The sequence below is a fragment of the Rousettus aegyptiacus genome, unplaced genomic scaffold (genome assembly GCF_014176215.1).
Source record: "Rousettus aegyptiacus isolate mRouAeg1 unplaced genomic scaffold, mRouAeg1.p scaffold_m13_p_10, whole genome shotgun sequence".
Taxonomy (NCBI): Eukaryota; Metazoa; Chordata; class Mammalia; order Chiroptera; family Pteropodidae; genus Rousettus; species Rousettus aegyptiacus.
The window spans coordinates 29,595,073-29,620,990 of NW_023416285.1; the positions used below are offsets into that span (position 1 = coordinate 29,595,073).

The window sequence follows — 25,918 nt, forward strand, 5'->3', positions numbered from 1 at the left end:
TGGTTCGGTATTCGGAATAGTTATTTTAAATGTAATCTAAGCCTTTGCAACTATTATTTTAGACAGAGTAAGGTATTTTTCCTTAGTAAGAGAATTTTTTTAAAGGCTTTGGTTTTTGGAGCAATTTTAAGTTCACAGCAAAATCGAATGGAAAATACAGACAGTTCCCATGTACGCCCACACATGCACAGCCTCCCCATTATCAACACCCCCCGCCAGAGGTACATTTGTTACCATTGATGAATTTACACTGACATATTATCATCCAAAGTCCATAGTTTACATTAGCATTCACTCTTTGTGTCTTGGTGTACATTCTGTGGGTTTTGACAAATGTATAATATGTGTCCACCTTTATAGTATTATTCAGAGTAGTTTCACTGCCCTAAAAATCCTCTGTTTTCTGCCTATTCATCCCTCTCTCCCCCTTAATCCCTGGCAACCACTGATCCTTTTACTGTCTACATAGTTTTGCCTTTTCCAGAACATCGTGTAGTTGCAATCAAACAGTACATAGTCTTTTCAGGTTGGTTCTTTAAAATAAGAAAAGAAATTTAACCTCTAAATTCTGTTTGTGTAGAAAAAATATATCTGAGAAGTTTGCCCTCTTGAATTCAACATGTAGCTTCCTTCAAGGATCTAGGAGACAAGTAGGGGATTTATGCCCCACAAGCTAGATCATCAGCAGCCCCAAGGCTTAGCAAGTGGACATGTTGCAACTGCATTACCCTTCGCGCCCTCCTTCTCATTATATTTTTATCTTTACTGGACAGAGTCCACAGTGTAGAGTTATAAATAGGGCTGGGTGGAGACACGTGGGTAGGCTAATAATTAGGTGCCTCTTCAAACTTGTGTCATTAAATATTTATTCCATGTTTATTCATTGGAGAGGCTGAATCCTGCTTGGCACGAGGGTGGGGGAAGAACAGAAAAGAAAGCAGGTTGTTTGGGACTTGCACACCCCTGTTTAGCAGAACAAAACCTCACAGTTAACCAGATCCTAAAAGTCAGTTTGGTAATTATCAGTTTTTATTAAATCCCACAAACCAGTCCCTCTCCTAGTAGCTTATCAAAATATATCTTCCAGTCAGAAGCAGTTTCTGGCAGATACCTTTCTTCCCATCTCCATACACACACAGTGATGTAGTGTCTCTTACAGATTTGTGCTCTGGGCAAGTGCCAACCTAACTTGGTTGTGGAATTTAGACAAAGTTGGCTTTTCCTTCTCCATTTGGAGTTGTAGTCCCTGGAGAAATCTCTCTTGGCCCTGTCCCAGTCGTGAGGAGAAGCTCTCTATCTGCACTATTTGTATAGCTGTGATGATGTTCACAGAAGATGAACTGAAAAGCTCTGTTTACCACTTTCTGTTCTGCTTCCTGTCTGGGAGCTCTTATCTGGAAGGTAAAGGGTGGAAATGGGTAGGAGAAGAAAGACCTAAGGATAATGCAAAGGAGAACTTGGGGCTGAATGCTCAGATGGACCAACATCTGTGAACACCCAGCAGGCTGGTCATTTGGGGCAGAGGCTGGCGACCATTTTCAGTAAAGGACTAGAGACTATTTTAGGCTTAATAAGTCATGTGGTCTCTGTTGTGTCTGCTCAACTCTGCTCTTGCGGCATGAAAGCTGCCATATGTTTGTAAAGGAGTGAGCATGGCTGTGCTACAGTAAAACTTTATTTATTGACACATGTCCACTCTTAGCTTGCTGGCCACACAAAACAGGCAGTGAGCTGCATTTGGCTTGTGGGTTGCAGTTTGTTGATCTGGTCTAGGATAATACAGGAAACCTGAAGTTTTTAAGTTTGATGGTATGTATACTGCCTGTGTATTCTCTGCAGACATCCTTTTTGTGCTCACTTAGTAAAGCTGAGTGAAAAATAACTTCGGAAATGCTAAGTGAATCCAAAGAATGGAAGTTTTGCTGACCTTTGGGCAGTAAAGAAGAAGCATTTTCCCTGGCGTTTCGATGAGATAGTAGCAGCAATAAGCAAAGTGAGAATGGGAGGGCAATGAGAACCGGGGTGATGGCTACACCCTATTTCTGTCTTTCATCCTCTGCCAATACCTTGGAGGTTCTGAGTTCGATTTTAATAAGGGAAGCCAATCTTAATTTATGCACATGTTCTTTGATAATGAAACTATCTTATTTATCTCAGAGCTCTTCCATTTCAGGTATTTTGTTGGAATTTTTAAAAACCTATTTTATTATTTTTAGTATGTAAATGTCATGTCAACTTTCTCTGAAAGATAATGGTCTCTTAAATTGTTGGAGCTTTAGCCTTGAGGATGGGATGTGCTGGCATATGAAATGCTTGTTCTCCTAGGCCAAGAATTCATTCATTTTTACATGATAAATAGCTATTGTTAATAATTTATTTCATGTTTAGTCAATTCATTTACTTTTGCATATTTAAGCATCTATTATAATTTTTATCAACAGGATCCTTACTACAGATTTAATGATCTTAACTACAGATGGATCTCCTTGGATAATTGGACATATAGCAAGGAATTTAAAGTCCCCTTTGATGTTAGGTATGTATGTGTACGTATATGTATCTATCTATCTATCTATTTGTTATTGTCATTTAAACTTCTCTTCCTTTTCTATCTCTACCATCGTCTCTTTTTTTTTTAATTGCATATCAGAGAATTGTCTGATTTAAGCCTTGTACTATAAAAGTGAATATATGATTCACGTTTTGATTTGTATTATGAGGATGGTGCCACTGCTCATCAGTCATGAAATTATGTCCTAGTCATTTTTCCAGTGGCGATAATGGAGTCCTCTAGACCTAGTCAGTTCTCTCATCTGCATTTCCATCTCCCTGTTCCCAGTAATCAATAGAGAATATATATTTATAATGGTGCCAAGTAGGATCAGAGATACATTGTTTGTTCAGTGTGGTGTTAATCAGCCCTTGAGACTATGGCATTGGCCTTAATGTAATCTGTGAGGCCATGAGGAAAACATGGTATAGTTTTCAGTAATGTTCTATGTAGCAGAATGTAACCTAATTATATCTACCACCATTATTGCTAAATAAAAATAATAACTCCTTCTGTTCTTTTTATAGGACTTTTTTTTTGGCCAATTATTTACTAGCCTCTTAAAAGAGAAATAGAGCCAGAATCTGGTGCTCAATGTCAGAGTTACACGCTCTTATTTCCATGTTCTTCTTAACATACCTCTATTAGGGATCCCCTTTCACCTTGAACTCAACATATCCAAAAATTTAACCAATTGACTTTCCAACTTAAAGCTTACTTTACATTCTAACTGCCTCATTGTTTCTCTTAATTTAACACCATTTTTTTTCAATCTTCTGTGCCTAACATATTTTTGGCTCATCATATCTTTTCTTCATCTCCCTGTACTCAGTCTGTTTCTGAGTCTTGTTAATTCTCGTCTATCATTTCTCTTGATCCAGCACCTTTTTTTCTTCATTCCCAAGTTTCCACCATTGCCTACGGCTTATTAGTGAGTGCCTAGGATTAGGCCAGAGCTGCCTAACTAAATTTTTTGCTTTGTCTTTTTATTCTCCAGTGTTTTATATGTAGAAATATTAGACTCGTCTTCCCCAAATATTGATTTCACCATGATGTTCCTGCCCAGTAACAACAGTGTCTTCCTTTTGATTGGCAAATCAAGTTTAATCTTCTCTTCTTGTCTGTGAAAATACTGCTTTAATGTTGCTTTAATACTGATCCCCTCCTGCCCTCCCGACTTGTCAAGCTTTCTCCCCTTAGCTCCCTGCATCTTCATCAAGCCTGCTCCCTTAATGTTATTGATGCTGTTAGCACTTCCACGTTTTGGTTTTGCTCTTCCTCTTAGGGTCTACCCTTTACTTAAGCATTTCTACTCATTTAAAAGAAAATAACAACTTTATTGAGATATGATCCACATACTATATAACTCACTCATTTAAAGTGTACAATTCTGTGGTTTCTAGTATATTCCAGAAACCATCACTATAATCAATTTTAGAATATTTTCCTCATCCCCCACCCCACCAAAAAGAAAGTCATATCTATTAGTAGCCATTCCCCAATCTCCACATCTCCCTTCCCCCATCCCTAGTCAACCACTGATATTTTATTCTCTCTATAGATTTGTCTCTTCTGGAAGTCTTTTATAAATGGAATCATACAATATGCAGTTCTTCATGACTGGCTTCTTTCATTTAGCATAAGAATGCTTTCAGATTCATACATGTTGTAATATATTTACTTACAAGTACAAGTACAGTAAGTCTTCACTTAGCATTGTCGATAGGTTCTTGGAAGTGAAACAAAGTGTAAGGAAACCAATTTTGCCATAGGCAAATTGATATAAACAAGAGTTAAGTTCCTAAGGCATATTTCTGGTCACAAATACATCACTAAACTTCTATATAAACACTCAAACACTTCTAATATTAAACATTGGAATAAATGTAAGCTAGACATACACTTAAGAAAAATGAATAAAAATAAGTAAGATAATTATTTTCCAACCCGATATCCTCATTCAGGGTCATGGATGGCTGGAGCCTCTCCAGACAGTGCAGGGCACAAGGCAGGACCTGCCCTGGATGCGATACCCTTCCATTGCAACCACACTCATACTCACTCAGACTGAGACAACGTAGACACAGCAGTTCTCCGCATGTACACACCTTTGGAATGTGGGAGAAAATGAATCCCGGAAGAAACCCCACGTGGACATGGGGAGGACATGCGAACTCCACACAGAGAGTGGCCTCCACTGGGGATCAATTCTTTTTTTTTTTTTTTTTTTGCCTCAGTGTTATAATGAAATGACATTGACCGAAATGTTATTTGAGGACCTGCTATACTTCATTTCTTTTAATTGCCAAATAATATTTTATCATGTGGATATATCACATTTTATTTATTCTGTTCTTCTTTAAGTTCTTGTTTCCTTCTTGAAGTCTTTCCTATGACATACACTCTGATGGCACTTTTAGTGTGACCAACAAGACTGTACTACAATGTAAAGAGATTGAGAGTTTTTTCTTTGTTTCCTGTGTTTTAGGCTTGAATGCCTATCAGGTGGCAGACTCCTTCAATGTAGAAACTGTTTAAGTTTCCTGTGAGGCTTAGCAGAGTGCTGGGCACATAATATTTACCGATAGATACTTATTAGCTGGTTAATGTGTTCTCTTACATATTGTCAGTACATTTAATAGTGTGTGAAACATTTTGTGCCTATTATTTAACTTGGTTCTCATGAGAACTTTGTGAAGTTTTAGAGAAAAAGTCAGTGAATGTGGAAATTATAAGTTGTGCTCATGATTTTATGGTGATGAAATATTATGAAGAAAGAAAAGATAAGCCAGATCACTCGATATAAAAATGTATTAAACTAATGCTTCTGAAAATTTAATTGGAAACTACTCTTTAAGGATATATATTTTCTGTGAAATATTTACTCCTTTAGTCCTTAACTAATAAAAAAAGACTTAGCTAAGTTAATGTTTATACATTTTGTTTTAAAAATCTTTTCCTTTTTTAGCAAATGGCAAAAAGTAAATTTGATTTTTGAGGGTGTCGATACAGTGACAGAAGTCCTGCTCAATAATGTTTCCATTGGGAATACAAACAACATGTTCAAAAGATATGTAAGTACATAATGATATCAAGTTAAAAAAAACCCATTATATTTGTTTGTTAATTATTATTGTGAGTAGAGAAAGGTAAGTCTATATTTGTTCATGCAGGCAGGCACATGCTCTTTGAAGCATTGGCTAAGTTACTTTATTTCTCAGTTGCTACATTTATAGAATGATCAAACTATTACAAACCCTATAAAGTTATTGGGAGGATTTAACGAGCTAATTGTATAAGATGATTGGCACAGTTATTGACAGGTGGGGAGTATTCGACAAATGCTGTTCCCTTCTCTGTTATTTGGCGATCCAGAGTTTCATGAGAAATGACAATTGACACACCATTTAAAAAGAAAATGTTCCTTTCTTTCTGGAATAATTACGTTAAGAGATCACATCCTGATCTACCTTCTCTTTCAAGGGTAGACTTTTCAAAACAAAAATAACTTATGACTTAGAAAGACATGCTATTCATACCAAAGAGTCAGGTTGTCATGAAGTGTCGAGGAAATCCTTGGCAGTGTTCAAGGAGCTGTGTTTATAAACAGCCAGAGCAGACATTCCAGGGCTAAGTATATTTTCTGCTCACTCTACCTAGGACCATCATTTATCTGTCAGTAAAAACAGAAGGAGAAATCCAGAAATTTATCTTTGGGTAGGAGGATATACTCAGTTATAACTAAAAGTTGGCAATTTAGTTATACATTTTAGAAAAGTGCTTTCTGCAAAAAAAGGCTAAATCTAAAGATTTCAATTATTTTATGCATCTCCTCTTCCATCTTATACCTGCCTACATCTAAAATTTTACGCACAAGGCTGCTTTCACATCTATTCTTCCCCTTTAATTCAGAGCTTCGATATCACCAGTGTGGTCCAAGCTGTAAACGTCATCGAGGTGCGTTTCCAGTCGCCAGTGTTGTATGCGGCCCAGCAGAGCAGAGCCCACAGTAGCTACCAGGTGCCCCCAAACTGCCCTCCAAGTGTACAGAAGGGAGAATGCCATGTCAATTTTATTCGAAAGGTAATGGTTTCACAAATGGTCGGGGCTTTAACCATGAAGGTGGGATGTGCCGATATATGCTGTACTTGTTTGAAGACTCCAATAGTATTTCAGAAGTTGGGCATCTCTTTCTGGTCCCCTTATTGGGATTTGAAAAATTTTAAAAATAAGAACCAAAAGATTATATGAATTTTGGTGGAAAATTTTCGTCTTTCTCGGTTTTTTTTTCCTTCCCGAAGCATGCTTCAGAACTTAGGTAATATCAGATAAAGAAGACAAATAGGTGACTAATGCAATTTTGAAAATTATTTTTTAACATTTAAGTTTATCAAACTTTTCACTAGACAGTAAGGTTCATATTTATTAGTGATTCTTGTTACTAGAAAGCCTTCTTCAAATATTAATGTATTTGCTGACACGTTCTTATATTTTACTGGCTGGTTCTAATAAAATCTAAAAAAGGATAATAAAATCCACAAGATGGTATTTTTTTTTTTTGAGTCTGATCTCAGTCTAGAGGACTTGGATTTATTTTAATTCAAGATTGAATTAGTATTCTATGTGATATTTAGTTTAATTTTATTTTTTATTTAAAAATAAAGTGTGTTAAAATACACATAACACAAAAGTTTCCATCTTCACCATTTTAAGTGTACAGTTCAGTAGTATTAAGTATATTCACACTATTGTGAAACCAATCTCCAGAACTTTTCATCTTGCAAAATTGAAACTCTGTACCCATCAAAAAATAACTTCCTGTTTCCCCTTTCTCTCAACTGCTGACAACCACCATTTTTTTCGGTTTCTATGAGTTTGACTCTTCATATAATTGGAAGCGTACAGTATTATATTACTGTGACTGGCTTTTTTCGAATGGCATAATGTTCCCAAGGTTCATCCATGCTGTAGCATATGTCAGAATTTCTTTCCTTTTTAAGGCTGAATAATATTCCCTTGTATGCAGATACCACATTTTGTTTATGAACTCAACTGTCAATGGACATTTGGGTTGCTTCTATCTTTTGGTGATTTTGAATAATGTTGCTATGTATGGATGTACAAATATCCTTTGAGACCCTGCTTTCAATTTTTTTTTTTGGATATATACCTAGAAGTGGGATTGCTGGATTACATGATAATTCTATTCCAAAATTTTTGAGGGATTAGCATTTAACTTTAACAATAAATATAATCAGTGGTTTCATTGTGAAGATACTAAGTCTATTTTTTCAACACTTGTTAGCTACAGCCTCAGTTAAAAATTTTGATTATTTAAATTAAGCAACTCTCTTTAGGTTCGATGGATTTACCATTAAATTATGTTTCCTTAAGATATATATACCTCCACTTGTTTGACATGACATACCCAGATTAAGTCAGTGTCTGAACAACCATGAATAACCATGTGTTCATGTGGCTGTAAGTGAACAGTGTATAACAGAGCAATCAGACATTCCACGGAACGCTGGTGTACTTATAGCTCTTTTAAACTTCTGCTTTTGTTTTTGACTTCAGCTTCAAATGGCACAGTGGTTTTAATACTAGAGGTTGCACTTTTCCCCTCTCCTCTTCCATCTTTAACTTTCTATCAAAACGAGGACTTTCTGGTCCTAATCCGAAAGTATACTTTTCAAGTCATCAGTAAATGTGTAGATATGTTACACAAATACCCATGTAATATTTTCCCTCTACCCCCTAGTCAGTATGTGGCATTTAAAACATACTTTCAGGTTATCTAGATAGAGTAAAGTCTTTTATCACTCAAATCAGGAATCAGGCTCAAGTTTCTGTTCTCACACTGTGTAGAACACTTAACTGTGGGGCAAACTTGCCAGCAAATGAGCTGTGTTTTGGTTTCTGGCTCGATTGACCTGATCCAGCGAGAAGAGGCCTGAATCGGAGATCAAGTCAGAAATCTTGGATCTGAATTCTGGTTTTACAAACCCAGAGGAATCTTAGGCAAGTTCATCATTTGCGTATGGAGCCAATAATCCCTTCCTTTTCTTTCTGATTTTGATATGGGGATACAGTGAAATATCAGTGTAAATGCACTTTCTATACCATAAAGTGCTATATAGCTATTCAAAATGTAGGGAGGCGATATTATTTATTTTGGAGACTTATTTCTGTAATTACAGACCTCTGTGTAACTGACAAAGCCTCAGCCTCGCTCGTGCGAGTTAGTGGGCTAGAGATGGGGAGTGGGTGTAACGAGGAAGGGTGACTCTCCATCTATTCTTTGACTCCTCTGCTTTCTCCATGTTAGCACAAGTCTCACCTTGTCTCTGCTTCCCTGTCTGTCCAGTGTGGGACCCAACACCTCAGCTGCCCTTTTTGTGATATTCCATACCATCCTTCTTGCTTTTCAATGATATCTCTGCCTTGTTTTCTGAGTATCTTTATCCAAATTAACCTCCTCCTGTTAAAAGTCTTATTATTCATGCCTCTCTTTGTTCTAGATACCTTTTCTCCTTTCATTTTTATCTTCTTTCTATTCTATATCATTCATCTTTATATCTTCAATAACCAGTTGAATTTCCAGCGACTCCTAATATTGTTTTGTTGGTCCAGACCTCTCTTCAACCCCAGATCTCCTACTCAATTGCCTGTTTGGCAGCTTCACTTGGCCAATTCACGTGTACCTAAAGCTCGGTATGTTCAACAATGCACTTGGGGTCCAACCCTTCTCCCAAGGTGCCCTGCCTTGCTGGATGGAGTACCATCCACGACGGTTGCCCAAGCCAGAAACCTAAGAGTGATTTTTGATGCCTCCCTCATTTTCTCTTCTCTAATCCATTACTAAGTCCTTTTGAAGATGTGGATATTACCTGTTTGGTAGTGCTCTACCATCTCTACTACCATGCTTGAATTCAGTCTGTCATCGTTTCTTGCAGGAAATATTGCTCTTGTTGCCCACCTGGTGTTTCTCATTCGCCTTCCTCCAGTTAATCTTCCACAGAGCAGCCAGAATGTTCTTTTCAGACTATTCATCACAGCACTGTCTTTTTAAAAACTCTTCAACAGTTTAGGCTGCAGGTTAAAGGACAGAATTCTAAGCTCCGTCTGCCCATGACCACTTCTCCAGTCCTCTCCTACCTCATCAATTGTTCTCTCTTCATTTTCTGGAATGTATCACACCCTTGCACTTTGAGGCCATAGTACATGCTGTTCCTTCTGAAAGGGATGCTTCACTTCTCTCTCCTCTAAACACACTGGACGAGTGGGACTCACCCTTCTAGTTCCCATATACATGTCACTGTTATTCAGGGAAACTTGTCTTGACACCTTCTCCCTCCCGCATTTGTTCCCCTTTTCCTTTGTGTTTGTGATTATTTATTCAGTGCCTGAATTTCTTGCTGTACACTGTAAACACTCTAAGAAGAGGAACTGTGTCTGTTTTGTACGTTGATGTACTCCCAGCCTGATACATAGAAATCACTTCACAAATATTTTTCGAATAAGTGAAAACTTTTATTTGGCGAGGTTGTGTGAAGAAAAGTGATTTGAAGCCTCAGTGGGGAAAATAATCTGCCTTAGAAGATGTTGAATATTTTTGCCCGCTTTCTTCTCCCTATCCCTAATAAAAGAATTACATATCAGGATTTACAAACTCTCCAATAAACATCCCAAGATGGTCTTCATTCCAAACATTAGAATCTGATACATGATGAATTGGTTTTAATTCTTTGTTTTTCTCTGTAATGGAAATGAATTTATCCCTGTGTTATATAAATAATACTTAAATGAGAGCAATTTGGCCAAATCCTCAGGCTCTATTCTACAAATGCTTCATTCAGAAAGATTTTAATATTTCCTCTGGTGCTTATTCCTTAGTAAAAGCTGAATTCATAGTCTCATAGTGTTTTGAAAGTAGTTTTTTCTTTTAAGAAGTAGAAATTAGAAAAATTCTACTTGAAAGGGATTTATTTGAAGGGAACCATCTCCTGCTTTTGAATTTGAACCATTGTAAATTAATATGGAAATTGAAATGTGTCTGAAGGGGGAAACAGGTAGCCAGACTGAATAAGACTAGATAAGATATCTGCCCTGGCCACCTGAACTGATTGTTCTTGGGCAGTAAGTTCAGAAACAAGGACTCTGAATTCATAATGAAGGAAATAGGCTTGGTAAGTATAGCTAGGGTTTCTTAAACCTATTTATAAATGTCTTTATCTTCCAAGGTATTTCTCCATTTTTTATAGTTATTACATTTAAATACAATGGTAGGTTAAGGGCTATTTTGGAGAAGTCTAAAAAGTAACTACTGTGTTGCTTCACTGTAATATGTTTTTGAAGAATCAATGCACATCATTAAATTTTGTGTCCTTAGAACATTTCTGCCAAGTTTATGTTGCATAGATTGATATATTAGTTATCGATTGCTATGCAACAAATTATGTCAATTATCAGCTTAAAACAACATTTATCGTCACGGTTTCTGTCAATCAGGAATGTGTGGCTTAGCTGGGTACCCCTGGCTCAAGGTCACTCATGAGGTTACAGCTGAGCTGTGGACCAAGGCTGCAGGCATCTCAAGGCCGACCAGGCTTGAAGTGTTTCTGCTTACGCTCCCTCATGTGGCTGTCGGCAGGCTTCAGATTGGCTTCCAAGCTCGCTCCTATGAGCCTCTCTACAAAGCTGCCTCACAATATGGAGCTGTTTTCCCCCTCGGCCAAGAGAGAGCGGGAAAGAGCATGCAAAACAGAAGGTGCAGTCTTTTATAACAATTTTGGAAGTTATGACCTCTGTTGCATTCTGCTGGTTAGCAGCGGTTCGCTAGGTCTAATCCATACTCAAGGGGAGGAGATTCCACAAGGCCATGAATACCGGGAGTGGGTCACTGTGGGTCATTTTAGATGCTGTATATGGGACACACACACACACACATAGGATTATGGTGGTGTCCTTCCTCATCCTCTCCAATTTGTATGTTAGAGTCCTAATTATCATGGCTCAAAATACAACTCTATATGGAGCTAAGGTCTGTAAAGAGGTTACTAATGATGACCTCAGAAGAAGAGGAAATTTGGACAGCAGAGAGAGACACTAGGGATGTGTGTGTGTGCACAGAAAAAAGACTGTGAGGGCACAGTGAGAAGGCACCAACTACAAGCCCAGGAAAGAGGCTTCTGAGGAAACCATCCCTGACAACACTATGATCTTGGACTTCTCAGCCTCCAGACCTGTGGGAAAATAAATGTCTGTTATTTAAGCTACCAAATTAGTGGTATTTTGTTATGGCAGTCCTAGCAAAGTAATATTCACTTTTATAATATTTTTAAAATAAAAGGTTTTTTTTTAATGTTTAAGTTTCATGGTAATCAGAATCTACTTTTTCCCCCCTTGAAATTACAGGAGCAGTGTTCCTTTAGTTGGGACTGGGGGCCTTCCTTTCCTACCCAGGGCATCTGGAAAGATGTTAGAATTGAAGCCTATAATATTTGCCATCTGAATTTCTTCACGTTTTCCCCTATATATGGTAAGCTCAGAGATGCGACTACTTATTTTACTGTTTTAAGTCTCTTCTGTGTCATAAAAATTGAGTTTATTATTTTAATATGTAGATTTGCTTTTCAGAGACTTATTTAAAAATTTGTGGCACATTAAATTTAAAAAAGTAAAAAAGTATGTACAAATTGTGATTTGTCATGAAAGTTTACAATATAAAGCAGGTAAGTAGGTGGATAGATAACTTATAACATATTTTGAAAAAGAAAGAAAGAAAGGGAGGAAGAAAGAAAGAGAGGAAAGAAGAAAGAAAGAAAAGAAAGGAGGAAAGAAAGAAAGAAAAAAAGAAGCTCTAAGTTTCGTAAGCTAAGTATTCTTTCCTAGAGAACTGGGTCCACTGGTTTGTACTGCTTTACTCCACTGTGCTGAGTTCTTGATTTGCTCAAATTATCGGGCTTACTTTCTATCACTGTACATTGTTGCCTCTGAAGGCCATGATATACCAGCCTTTTTAAGAGTTAAAAATAAACTGGAAGGCAAACAAGGCATAAAGAATACTACTTTTTCAGTTGAAGGAATTATTCACAAGAAAGGAGCATTGAATGAAAGCTCAGAAATCTCACAGATGTCAATGGCTCAGTTAAAAGCTGGTCAAATATTTGTTGAATTCTTTGCCCAACCACTGTGTTTCTTTGGCATAGGAAATAAATACAGTATGCATTCTCATTCCTGTATGTTGATTGGGTGGGGAAGGGAGATATAAGTGTTTACCAACCCAAACAGATTGTGTAGTGGTCTTCTGGGATGGGAGCCCCAGTAGTTCAGAAAATCAAAGTACAGTGAGAATTAGAAAAGATAAAGAAATCACAAGTGAAGGTGGATCTTCAAAAGATAGATGCTCAGTCCCATTACGTGCAGGCCTAACTTGATGAAATCGGTAATCCAGAATGTGGTGTCAGTATGATTTCTCTTTTCTTTAGCAGCCTAGTGACCCTAGATTACTATTCAGTGGAACCAAATCTGTGTTTTCTAAAGGCAGAAGACAAAAGCAAACCAGAGATGGTTGATAATTGAGGAGGTCATGGTGGAATTTTTAGATGTTAAAAAGGCATTCAAAAATCTAATTTCACTTGTGCCTGTAAATGTGGATGTTTTAGCTCTTTAGTTTAGTGCTTTTCACACTATTCTTCAGAGGTATAACCTGAACTGAGTTATGCTCCTAAAATCTAATAATGGTTCATTGTTCCTAATCCCTAACCCATAATTTTTTTCAAGTATATATAATAAAGTCTCATTTAAGAAGGGATCTGATTTTTCAGAATATGATTTATTGAATAGTTTTGAAGTTTAGTAAGTGTTTTAGGTGGTTAGCAGAAAATACTGAGTTCCAGAGACCCTGCTACCTGAAAAAAGTTGAATAACACTAATCTATTTTCACTAAAATTTTTTAACATGAAGCTAAACATTTCTTCCTGAATATGAATCATTAGAGTTCAGTTAATTAGTCACTAGTGACTGGGTAAATTTTATTTGAATTAAATTAATTTAAGTGATGTTTAAAATTTAATTAAAATCTGTGTAATCAGTTCCCCATATCAACTACATTTTTAATGTTTTAGGACTGCAGTATATTTTATACTAAACACAGACAAAAATGTTACCTCTTCAGAAGATGTGCCCTGTGCATATTAAGCAGTAATTCTTATATTTCTGATTAATTTTGTAGATTTGAATTTGGTTATTTGACATAATAAAGAAAATTGAAGCATAAACTTATGAGAGCATTTGGAGATGAACTTTCTTAGTTTTTTTCAGAATTTTTTTTCATCACTGATATCAATGGAAATTTTTAAGTTGAAAAATAATAAAGAGAATAAGCTAATATATTCTGGATACTTTATGCATTTATTTTGTACATACTATGAGGCAGCCATTATGAGAGTTACTAAAAAAATTAGTTCATAGTAAAAAAAAAATATATTTTTAAATTTAAAATAAAATATATTAATTTTTAAAATTTAAGTGCAAAATGAGGTTGGTAAAAACTAATGCAAATGGTGGCTATCTCTGTGTATTAATACTATAGATAGTTTGAATTTTATTCTTCCGCTCAATTGTCTTTTTTGAATTTCAATATTGAGCTTATATTGTTTCCAAAGTAAGGGGAAAAAGTGACTAAAGCGAACTAATCTACCTAGTAATTTCAGCCAACTCATTATGAAGGGCTAAACTAATTTGACTGTGACACTTTCTGCTTTCCTCCTATTGAAGCTAGAAAGAGATAACATTTTTGCTTTTCCAAATGTTCAATTTATTTCTCAATTTAAAATTAGTAAGTTTATCCCTGAAGATCAAATGACTGACCATAATTCTGCAATTTACTTATGTATAGTATGACAGAAAAAGGCTGTTAGAGTTTTAAAAATTAACTTGAAATTCCTATGAATTAATTTACTCTGTGTGTGTGTGTGTGTGTGTGTGTGTGTGTGTGTGTGTGTTTTCTGCATTCTCAGTCCTTATAATAGTGGTTGTTAAACTTTTGCATTTTTCATCATCCTGTGGTCATTTGTTTGATTTTGCCTTAACCTCAGCTTCCTACACGATTTTTCACATATTCTTAATGTTTAAGATAATAAAAACACATATTTATATTTGAAAAAAATACTGAGGTCAAAGGAAAACAAGAATCACTTCTATTATCTCTTAGGCTCTTATCGTTTATCTAGATCGTAAGAGATTCATTGATATGACTTTCTATAAAAGCTCATTAGAACATATTTATTTGAATGATTTATCCTTAGCCCTGAAATATGCTAATCGGGTTTTAAGTAACAGTAGCTGTTTTAGAGCACCCATATTTTCCGTATTTTAAACAGTGAAAGACTGACCCTGCTATTGAAAAGAGAAGCTCAGATGCTTTTTATGGGGTGTGGAAACTCAGCAAGATTCTACTGTTCTTTTCCAGTGGGGAGAGGGTGGGAGACTGACCCCATCTGCTGGGGGAGGGAAGGGGAAAGTCTGGACTGGACTTGGTTTTCTTCCAAGGTGTGGTGGAAAGAAGACAACTGGTAGGGGTAGATGCCCCAGTTGCAGAGATTAGGACGTTAGAAGCAAATAATCTGGCCAAAAATGTAGGCACTGGGTGGTGGTGGTGGTGGTGGTGGTGTGTGTGTGTGTGTGAGAGAGAGAGAGAGAGAGAGAGAGAGAGAGAGATTCATTTACTGATCATGCTTTCTATGGTAGGTCTTTGATATTTGCAATCTGATGTGAATTGTTCACATTAAGCTGTACAATTTATTAGGGAGGGATGATTGTCTAGTTTTATGAACTTTTCATATGGTTACATAAACATATTAAGTCCAAATATATAATAAGTATTTTTGATGAAATGCTACATTGTTTAATTTTTTGTCACTACAGTTAGAAAAAATTAGTTATAAAGATGTTTTTTAATATGTGAGCTATGGATCTTCGAGTTGTGCACTTCTAGAACCTCAGAGATGCTGCCTTCCCCCAGCCTCTTCACACTGGCTTGCTGCCTCAACCTAAAGCATCCCCTCCTCCATTCTTGAAGACCTAATCTTGAGTTGGAGAGTGAGTCTAGCTCTCATCTCAACCGTGGCCTGCCCAACAGAGGCTTGTGTTGAAGGTCAGTGCTTCCCTTTGCTTACAGCTTACTACAGAGAACATAGTATTATAATAGAGCACAGCTCTGTCAGTCTTGCTTAGTACCTTCTTTGATGCATTTATTTTTGCATGCGAGCACGTGTGTATTTTTTTCTTTGCATTCATTTTGAATCACTTTTTCATTCATCATTGAATTACTTTCCCCATAAAATGACAGTGTTTACCCCTGAAAATAACTTTATGGGTAGGTAGTTTGCTTGAATAATTTCTCCACTGATTAGCTGCATCTTTGCATAAAGAGATATTTTTTCCCTCTGGAATTTACCGATTTATCTTTGTTTTTGTGGGGAGATTTTGCTTTGCCTCTGTTTTGCCTGGATTTCGTCTTTGAGGATTTTGTCCTGCTGAGTAGGCAAGGAGATCTTGCTGCTTGATAAAGAAGGGGGGAAACAGCTGTTGTAACTAACTGTGAGCCTGCTTTTTCAGCTAATGCAAGCTGTTAGCTCTTTGAAAGGCCGCTGCTGAAGTCTGTCTTATAATTCTAGCAGGAGCACAGGAAAATGTCCTACGTTTGAATTTAAATTATCTGTGGCTTGGTCATTTCAGCTTGTTGTCGCTGTTATTTCAAATAAGCAGGACTACCTTTTCACTGCAGCTTTTCATCGTCTATTAAAGATGCAAGAAGAAGCAAGCAGGCAAGAGGAGGAGCTGTGAACAGCTCAGCAGGGCGAAGCTAATCAAGGCAGCTGTCTCTGAATAGCTTTTACCCCCAATGAGATGAAGCATCTTTTTTATCTTACATAAGCAATCTACCAACATTTGCAGAGCCATCCTTGGCTGACCTGAATGCTTTTCTATTTCCTTGCTAGTCCTTAATCCCTCAGATACCATCTTGGATTCTTATCTGTGACCTTTGGATATATTTTGTTTCTTTAAGTAGATTCAACATCTTTGCTTTGTTGGGTTGGGGTGCAATTTATAGGACTTGTCAAGGTTTACAGATGGTAATTTTCAAGAAGTATATTTCCACTGTTAGACAGAAATGCTCACATAACTGTTGTCATGCTCTCATCAGGTAGCTTCGGTTACAAAGATGGCATTTTGGCAAACGGGGAAACGGTGGCACCATGTAATTATGCATTTAGTGGAGGGTCAGGCACATTCTCTCTTTGTAGATGTCCATGTTCTTTTTTACAAAGAACTTCTTATTAAGAGGATAACATTTTACTGTTACAGTCCCCTCAAATGCTTTGTTTCACATGGAACATATTTGGACTTCCTACTCTGAAAGGGAAAAAGTACCATCGCCTTGGGTTTTCCTTATTGTTCATATACAAATTTCAATCAATGTGTGCCTGCTAGTGTCTTTATTTTTGGTAGGCACCTCTGAGAAAGGTGTGTGGAAGACAGAGGGCACAGAAGGCAGGAAACCTGGGCCCTTTTCTTATCCTCTGTTTGGGAGCTTTTGAGCTAGATTCTGTGATCCAGCCTCAGAAACCTCATCTACAAAGAAACTAGGAGATTGCCGAGTTTCTTCTCCCTCTAATATTGCCTAATATTCCATGGGTCTTTCTCTGTGTTTGTAAATTATAGGTCATTACAACCTAGTGAGGGTATAAGTGTGGGAGAACCCACTTTTTCTTGAAGCTAGACATATGACTAAATGACGGTATTGGTACTTGAGGCTTAATTGCATTCAGTTCTGCAGTTGCTGGTACTTACAGACACACCTGAATTAATGTAACTCAGCCATCTTCTTATTTTTTCTACTTTCATGTCTTGCATTTTTTTTTTCTCTTAGACAACCGAATAAAACTGTTTTCTTTTTTGTTTTTCTTGACCACATCTTAATAAATAAGTAGACTGTATAGAAATATAAAAGCAGTATATTTTAGAGGATTTTAAGGTTAATGTATTGGTCATATCTACACAAATTGGAGTTGTCTTGAAAATTGTTTTCATGAAGAAGCAGCATACATTAATGCAGACTGTGTAGTTGCTTATCCTTTCTACAGATTTCCATTTAAGTCAGACTCATGGTGGTTTGGTTGGTTTGTTTTTATTTTTAAAGACACCTCACTGAATCGGCTTTGGACAAACCTAAAAATGAGTCAGTGGCCAGAGCCACATTGTCTTCCATCATCTAGTTTCCTCGTTGAGGTTATATGGAAAAAACTAGAGACAGGAGTCTCTTCTGCAGGGAGCAAGACATCAGCTAGGACATCACGAGTCCTCAGGCCAGGGAAGGCCCCAAGGTCTATGTAGAGAGCTGGCTGGTCTTGCATGTCTACCCTGTTTGGATAAAATGTTTCTGTTTTGTTCGAGCCCAGAGTTAATTCAGTCAGGGAGAGGAGAGGATGCAAAACTGGGTATAATTGAGAGGGAGATCTGGGAAGGGATTTTGAATCATTTAAGAAACTTTGAGACTTCTGGGCAAGGTGGCAGAGTAGGTGACCTTATGCTCGCTTCCTCCGAGGACTACATCAAAATTACAACTAAATTATAGAACAACTACACTTGAGAACCACCTGAAGACTAGCTGAACAGAATTGCTATATCTAAGGATATAAAAAAGAAGCCACGTGAAGCCCGATAGGAGGGGCCGAGACGCAAAATGGATGGTCCCACATCCACATGTGGCAGTTAAGAATCAGAAGGGCTATCTGGGCTGCAGAGGTCCTTCCCTGAGGAGGGAGAGGTCCTAGCCCCACACCAGGCTCCCCAGCCCAGAGCGCCAGTGCTGGGAAGAGGAGTCCCCACAATATCTCTCTGAAAGTCAGTGGGGATTGTGTCTGAGTGAGACATACGGCTGCTGGAGACCCACACATCCTCATAAAGGGCCAGTGCACAGACTCACTCATTTCCCGAGACCTGGCAGCGATAGTTATTTTTCAGTAAAGGGTAACTTGTTAATGGTAGGAGAAACAGGATATGAAGCTGTATTCTAGAAACAGAATTTATAAGACAGAGCTTTCCTTAATTAAAAATAGGTTTCTATATTTAAAAATTACCCAGTGAAAAGATGTGACTAGTCAATACCAGGAAAATTATTGACTAATGTGCATTGTGAACCTAAACCACTTAAATTCTCCATGATTTCCAGAGGGAAGGGTTGAACTCCATTAGGAAGAAGAGGAGAGGGCAAATATGTTGGTGTAGTATATCTGGTGATGACATGATAGGCTTGTGAATCTTCATAGTGAGTTTTTAATTCCATAGCCTTAATTTTTTCATTTAGTGTCACCCAAGGGCATTAAAAGAATGAGCTCTAGAGGAGTTCCAATTTACTTTAGAACTTTTTATGGTAGAAGTAATGAAAACTGGGGAATTTTGCCAGTAACCTTTGGGAATTGCATGATTTGTCTTTCTGCCAGAGGGCCTTGCAAGCAGCTAATTCCCCAGTGCAAAGGAAGTGATAGAAAGCAGCAAAGGAGCCTGCTTGAACTTGGTGGTTATTCATTGGTAGGAGGTACCTAGAGGGCAGAACAAAAATCTTTAGGTGGAAATAAAAGAAAAGTGGATTTGAAAACAGTGTAAAGAATGACTTGACAATAGTCAAGGCTAGCAAAAAGAGAAGGCCGTTTGGTGATACAGAGGTTTTTGTCATTATAGATACTAAAGATTAGAATGATCTTTTGGGGAAATATTCTAGGTTAGGGATCAGCAAACTCGTTCTGTAAAGGGTCAGATAGTGAACATTTTAGGCTTTTTGGGACACATGGCCTTTGTTTCAGCTACTCAACTCTGCGTTGGAGTGCAAAGGCCGTCAAAGATAACATGTAAACAATGAGCAAGGTGTTGTCTTAGCTTGGGTGGCCATACAAAATACCATGGACCTAGGGGCTTCAACAACAGAAATTGATTTCTCACAGTTCTAGAAGCTGAGAAGTTTGAGGTTAAGATGTTGGCTGATTCAGTTTGTGGGGAGGGTTGTCTTCCTGGTTTGCAGATGACCACTGTTCTATCTGTGTCCTCACGGTGGGTGGGGGTCGGGGATGGGAGGGGAAAGAAAGCTAGATCTCTTCTTTATAAGCCCATAGTCCTATCTCGTTAGGGCTCCACCCTTAAAACCTTATTAAACTTAATTACCTCCTAAAGACCCCATTTTCAGATACAATCGCATAATCATATTGGGGGTTAGAGCTTCAACATATGATTTTTTTTGGGGGGGGAGGAGGGAGTCAATTCAGTTGATATCAATGGTGTTCCAATAAAATTTTACTTATAAAAACAGGAGGTGGATCAGATTTGGCCCAAGAACCAGCCTGTGGTCTAAAGAGAACCAAATACTCATCAGAAAGCAGAGTATGTGATCTATCAGCATATGTCTAGTCCAAAAGTTTTATGAATCTCTGCTGTTGTGATTTAGACTCGGGCAAAAGATATATTTGATGCCTAGCCTAGCTTGATATCATTAACAAATGCCCCCCGCCTCCCCACAAGTCCCTCCCTGTAAAAATCCCGAGCACCACTGAGACATGGTTTTGGGAAAATTATTTGAGTGAGATTGGCATAATTTAGAGACTAAGTGTACAGTCTCTAGTTTCAGACTGTTGTGGTTCATATCCAAGTTCAGCCACTTACTAGCTGTGTGACCTTAGGAAAATAACTTTCTGTGTCTCAGTTTTCTCATCTATAAAATGATGATGATAATAGAATTTACCTTATAGCAATGTTGTGATGCTTAAATAAGGTAGTACATGTTGAGAGCATAAAACAATGCCTAGCTCATAGTAAGTTGGTAAATGTATTATTATTTCTTGAAATAAGAAGCCAGAGGGAATACGATAGGGAGCTGAAGGTCATATAGCTTTCAAAGATTTAGGGATATTTTAGAAAATAAACAGTGTTGGATCAAATTGGAGTGTGTGTTTCTGTTTAAAAACAATAAAAATGCCACAGAAGAAAAACTGAGAGTCTTAGTATATACTTGGTAATAGAAAAGCATCTTTAACAAAGAAAAAGTATGGTTGTCTTGATATATTTTGCTGTATCTTAGAAAAACTTGGAGGAGGCTATAGTTGGGCAAACTGCAAAATTGGCTGGATCAGAACAAACCTAATTAAGGGATCATTGACTAGTGTTCCTAAAAATGAATCATTTAATAAATAAAGTAGGTTTTAAGTCTGGGATTAGGTTTGCTGCAGTGTGCATCAAATCCATCTATACTTTTGGATGATGTGAGATGCAAATGATGAGATGTGGTATTGTCATCCTTAGAACAGGTCTGGTGTAGTTCTACATTTATAAGGAATGTCAGTTATAAAGGTTTTGGTCGTTGATCAGCACACCAACTTTTGTGATGATGAAACTGGAAAGTTATCAAGTCCCTCCTTATTTGTAGGAGAAGGGTCCCTAAGATATTTCTCAGCTGATAACTTACCATTTCTTCACAGAGAAAAACAGAAGCCACTAATGGATGCTCCCCCAATTTCTTATCATGAATCTTGCCATAAACTTAAGCACCTCAGCACTTCCTTTCAGTGGCAGTAAAGAATGAGAACTTTCATTGGCGTCTCTGACACCTTTCCCATTCAGCCTTTTTGGGTACTTTGTCACTGGTTTTTCCTGTGTAACTTAAAAATTATGGGTCTACTTTTCCACTCTGCTCTTGCCCAAAGCCTGCTTTGGCATACTGTATTACTTAAAAACCCAAACCAAATCACAAATCCAATTCTGGAGATATTAAACAGTGTAAATTAAATGGATAGTGGAAGAAAGGGTTATATTGCATATGCATAATTTAAAATGCTAATGCAAAACCCTATTGAAACATTCTGCCCCATCCGCAAATTCCACTTCCGAAGTCCCATTCCTTAGGCAGCTGTCTCATTTCCCTTTTCGCCCCATAACCTTCTCAGTCTTGCTCCCTCTTCCTTTTCTTTTCCTCCTCTCCATTCCTAGAATTTCTGTCTGTGCACTTCCCATGTCCTTTTGTACAGATAGAAATTTCGTGTCTCTGCTTCTTCCATTTGCGTCCTGGATATCATTGTGCTGGGACCCTTAGTGATTTTTCTTTTTTAAAAATGCAGCTCTGATCATGTGATCCTTTTTACTGCAACATCTTCAGTGGTTTCCCACTGATCTAGTGTGAAGTTGCCGGACTCCTCAGAAGATCCAGCATGCGCTGGACCCTGCTTTCCTCAGCCATGCTGGTCTCCCTCACCAGTTTCGTCATTGGTCAAGTCCTTGTTATGGTATTATTTATTCTTGCTTGTGGCCCTTCACTTTGGCTGTGCTCAGAATAGTTGTTTTCCTCCAAACTTAGTTAAGGCATCCTTCTGGGCTCAGTTAGATACTGCTTTTACATGGAGACCTTCCTTCACCCTCTGTGAGTTAGGTGTTGTTCTTTCCTGTGAATATTTTCTCCGAATAACCTTTTACTTCTCCTATCCTAGTATTATCACGCTTTTGTACCTGTCTATATCCCATTAGACCTAACTCATGAAGTCAGGGCCAAGTTTATCATGGTCACCATTTCATTCCCATCACTTAGCTAAGTACATGGCACATAGAAGGTTCTCATTAAATATTTCTTAGATAGATAATCGACATTTAAAATATATCTTTATTTTTTCACATCTGAGTTTATACCTTATTGTACGGCTTAAATATCTTTAGTATTTTTCCTTTATAAAAAGGAACAAATATGTATCAATCTTGGAAAATGTATGTTATCTTTTCATTTATAATTTTCTATTTATACTCCATTTATAAAGTTTCTGTGATTTATAATTATATTTTTAGAGTAGAAGTATATGTAAAATATATAATTCTAGTTGTTCTTCAGGATGAAGGATTAAACTCTAAAGGTTAAAAGAGAATTTCCACCGAACTTTTTATCATGACAGCATTTATAATGCACTTACTACTTTAAAAGCTGCTTTGGTCTTTTCTTCAATGAATCCTAAGAAGTAAGCGATAATGCTTAGCATTATATATATATATATTTAATTTTTTTCTTTTCTTTTCTTCTTCTCTTTATGTTTTAGATAACCATGCCCAGGAGTGGAATCTTGAAATAGAGTCTTTTTTTGATGTTGTCAGCTCAAAGCCAGTCTCAGGTCAAGTGATTATAGAAATCCCTAAATTGCAAACACAGCAGACATACAGCATTGAACTTCAGCCTGGGGAAAGGATTGTCGAGCTGTTTGTGAAAATTAACAAGGTGAATGATGGTACTTCATGAGAAGCATTAGATGAAAAGCAATACTGTTCAAAAGAAATGGTTAGAAAAAAGGGTCTGAGTATAAAAAAATGTACGTTTTCCATTTTCTCCTTCACTTTTAACCTCTCATGTATATATATATATTGTGTGTGGGAGCAAAGGAATGATTTTTCAAGATTTTAAGATAGAAAATGGAGAATATGTGTTAAATTTGCCATCTTTTCCTCTCAGGAACCCAGGCATGTTATATATTAATTTGTTTGCAGTATTTGCAGTGTTCTAATCCAAAATACATTCTAGGCATCATATTTAAACACAGTGATTATTTTTGGCACTTGTAAATTATTATGAATATTGGTGCCTATTCTACATGCAGAATTCTAATTCTAAACTCATGATCTTTCATGGGTAGAAGTGGGCTAGATTTCACCTTTTCAAATTCACAATTTTGAATGGAAAAGGATGGAGCAATCAACACTCCATAACTGTTCAGATAAAGAAAGAACTCAATGCAGTTTCTAATTCTGAGCTTAAAAGAAGAGTCAACCTCAAAGTTCAATTTTAAATGTTAAGAATGTGGAGTAAATGTAAACTTGAGCTATAGAAATGGGAAGAGTGGTTTTTTGAACACCCGTGTGTTTTTCTTTTCTTTCTTTTTGGTGTATCAATCTGTGCTAAACTCCTAGCATTTGATTTTTAAATATTATCTATGGGTGGTATAATTTGGTATTAAAATAGGGAGGGAGATTTATATTTTTTAGAACCTAAAATTTCTATGAGAAATTGATATAATGCTCTGAATCAGTATATTATTTTGCTGAAAATATGCCGTAATTACTTGGAATGACTTATGTTATTTCTTAAAAGAATATTACTGTAGAAACTTGGTGGCCTCATGGACATGGCAACCAGACTGGGTACAACATGACAATTCATTTTAACCTGGATGAAGGCTTAAAGTTTAAAAAATCAGCTAAGGTAAGCAAATACTTTAAAATATTTTGTGAAAGAAATGTATTTCTTATTAAAAGATTTTTGTAAGAAAAGAAGAAACCAACAAAACTGTAACCCCACCACTTAGAGATAATCACTAGTAACAGTTATAGGCATTCAAAAGCTTGTGTATGTGTGTGTGTCTGTGTGTCTGTATTTGTATACAGTAAGTCCTCACTTAATGATAAGTTATGCAACCTAAGCAAAGTGATGTATAATGACTTTGACTCAGTTTTAACATAGGCCAATTGATATGAATAAGAGTTAAGGTCCTGTGGCATCTCGTCAATGTTATAATGAAACAACATAAAACAAAATGTCATTATTTGAGGACTTGCTGTATTTATATTTTAAAATAGATTAGACTTTACATATCTTTCTTTGGTTTTAGTTTTTAGTATAATTTATTTAATTGTAAGTTTATTGTGGCTCCCAAGGGACCACAAAACCAGCATACAACAGAGCAACTCCTTACTAGTCCCACAGGTGGTACACACAAAGGGTGGTCACAACAAGTACACAAGCCTGCTGGGGAGAATCCCACTCAGTGGGGTCAGCCCCAACACAGCAACTTTTACCCTGTGGCTGCAGCCAGTTCCCATAGTTTGTCAGCCTGAGCGTTAAACCTATCCATTGATGTACTAACACCAATGAAGGCTTAGCTACAACAGAAGATCAGACACAACCCACGCAAAGATCATGTCCAGAGCCCCTGACACGGGTGATCAGGGAGAGTGTGCCACTGGGCCACACAGGACACCTTCCACATTATGCCACCTGGCCAAGGCTGAGAGATGAAACAAATATTCCTAATTGTAAGTTTATATAATTTATTTTTTGTTTTTAAATATAATTTAATTGTAAGTTTATGTAATTTAATTAAATATTTTTAAAAATTATGGCTGACATATAATATTGTTAGATTCAGGTATGCAACATAGTGATTGGACATTTATATAACTTATGAAGTAATTACCCCAATAAGTATAATATTGTTATTTTATTTATATTTTTCTACTGTTTTTAAATTGCACCTTATATCGGAGTAATCCATATTTATATAATTTCAAAGCTCAAGTATTACCAGAAGGTTTATATGAAAAGGAGGATCCCGTGCCCGACCTTTTCTGTTTCTATTTTCTACTCCTTAGAATCAATATTTTTTTAATTGTTACTTATTTCTTTTGTTTATCTTCATTTTCCCCAAATAACGTACTTCTACTGGTGTTTTATAATTTTTCAGTTTTGTATATTATCATTATCTATTGATTTCTGACCTAGAGGATGACATAGCTCTCTTACGTGATTCTCTGATGATCCCTTCTTGGCCCCAATGTACCCATTTTGCCTTCCTCTGCCCTCCCGACATACTCGAAGGCCATTTTTGTTAACTCAATATTCAGTGTTTCCATTATTACATTATGAAAATACTATTCAAAGCTGAACCACATAGTGTACTAAAATTATAATTCCTTTCTTGTGCAGTTTTCTGTTTTCCTTAGAGTTAGTAATTGCCTCATGTTTCTGGTTGCCGTTTTCTTTTTACTTTCCTCTAAATCATATACAAACTCTATGACATACTTGAAATACCACACTCACTAGGTAATCTATCCATTGTTTATTATTACTACTTTTACTCTTTTAATTTTTACTTCGTTAAACTTTCTCCTTGAGCCATTTTCTCATCTCCCTGATTTTGCTTGATTACTCCTTGGACCTTCCACTTAACTGTTGTTCTGGAACTTCCTTTTATTATTATTATAGGACTTACCTTCAGCTATCTTCTAGGAATTTTAGTTATTTCCTTCATCTTTCTCTGGATGGAACACGGAACCCTGTTTCTTTAGATCTATGCTTCTTTATTCTTTTTTGACTTTCCATTTTTGGTGAAACACTTTTTAAAAATATTAACTTTATTGGGGTGACATTGGTTAATAAAATTATGTGAGTTTCAAGTGTACAATTCTATAATACATGCATTGTGTGTTTACCATTCAAAGTCAAATCTCATTCTGTAACCATACATTTGACCCCCTTTACCACTTTCTACCTGCCCCCTCCTTCCTTCC

General features: G+C 36.8%; 1 protein-coding gene across 2 annotated transcripts in view; it reads left to right on the plus strand.

Moving 5' to 3' along the window:
- Positions 1-25,918, plus strand: part of MANBA (mannosidase beta) — an 82,262-nt gene that overhangs the window by 5,368 nt on the left and 50,976 nt on the right. For both annotated transcript variants that reach the window (XM_016159081.2, XM_016159082.2), the window contains 6 exons: positions 2,442-2,536; positions 5,520-5,625; positions 6,464-6,634; positions 11,969-12,092; positions 22,681-22,856; positions 23,724-23,834. In XM_016159081.2, the coding sequence (XP_016014567.1) occupies positions 2,442-2,536; positions 5,520-5,625; positions 6,464-6,634; positions 11,969-12,092; positions 22,681-22,856; positions 23,724-23,834 (783 nt within the window). The remainder of the gene's footprint in view (positions 1-2,441; positions 2,537-5,519; positions 5,626-6,463; positions 6,635-11,968; positions 12,093-22,680; positions 22,857-23,723; positions 23,835-25,918) is intronic.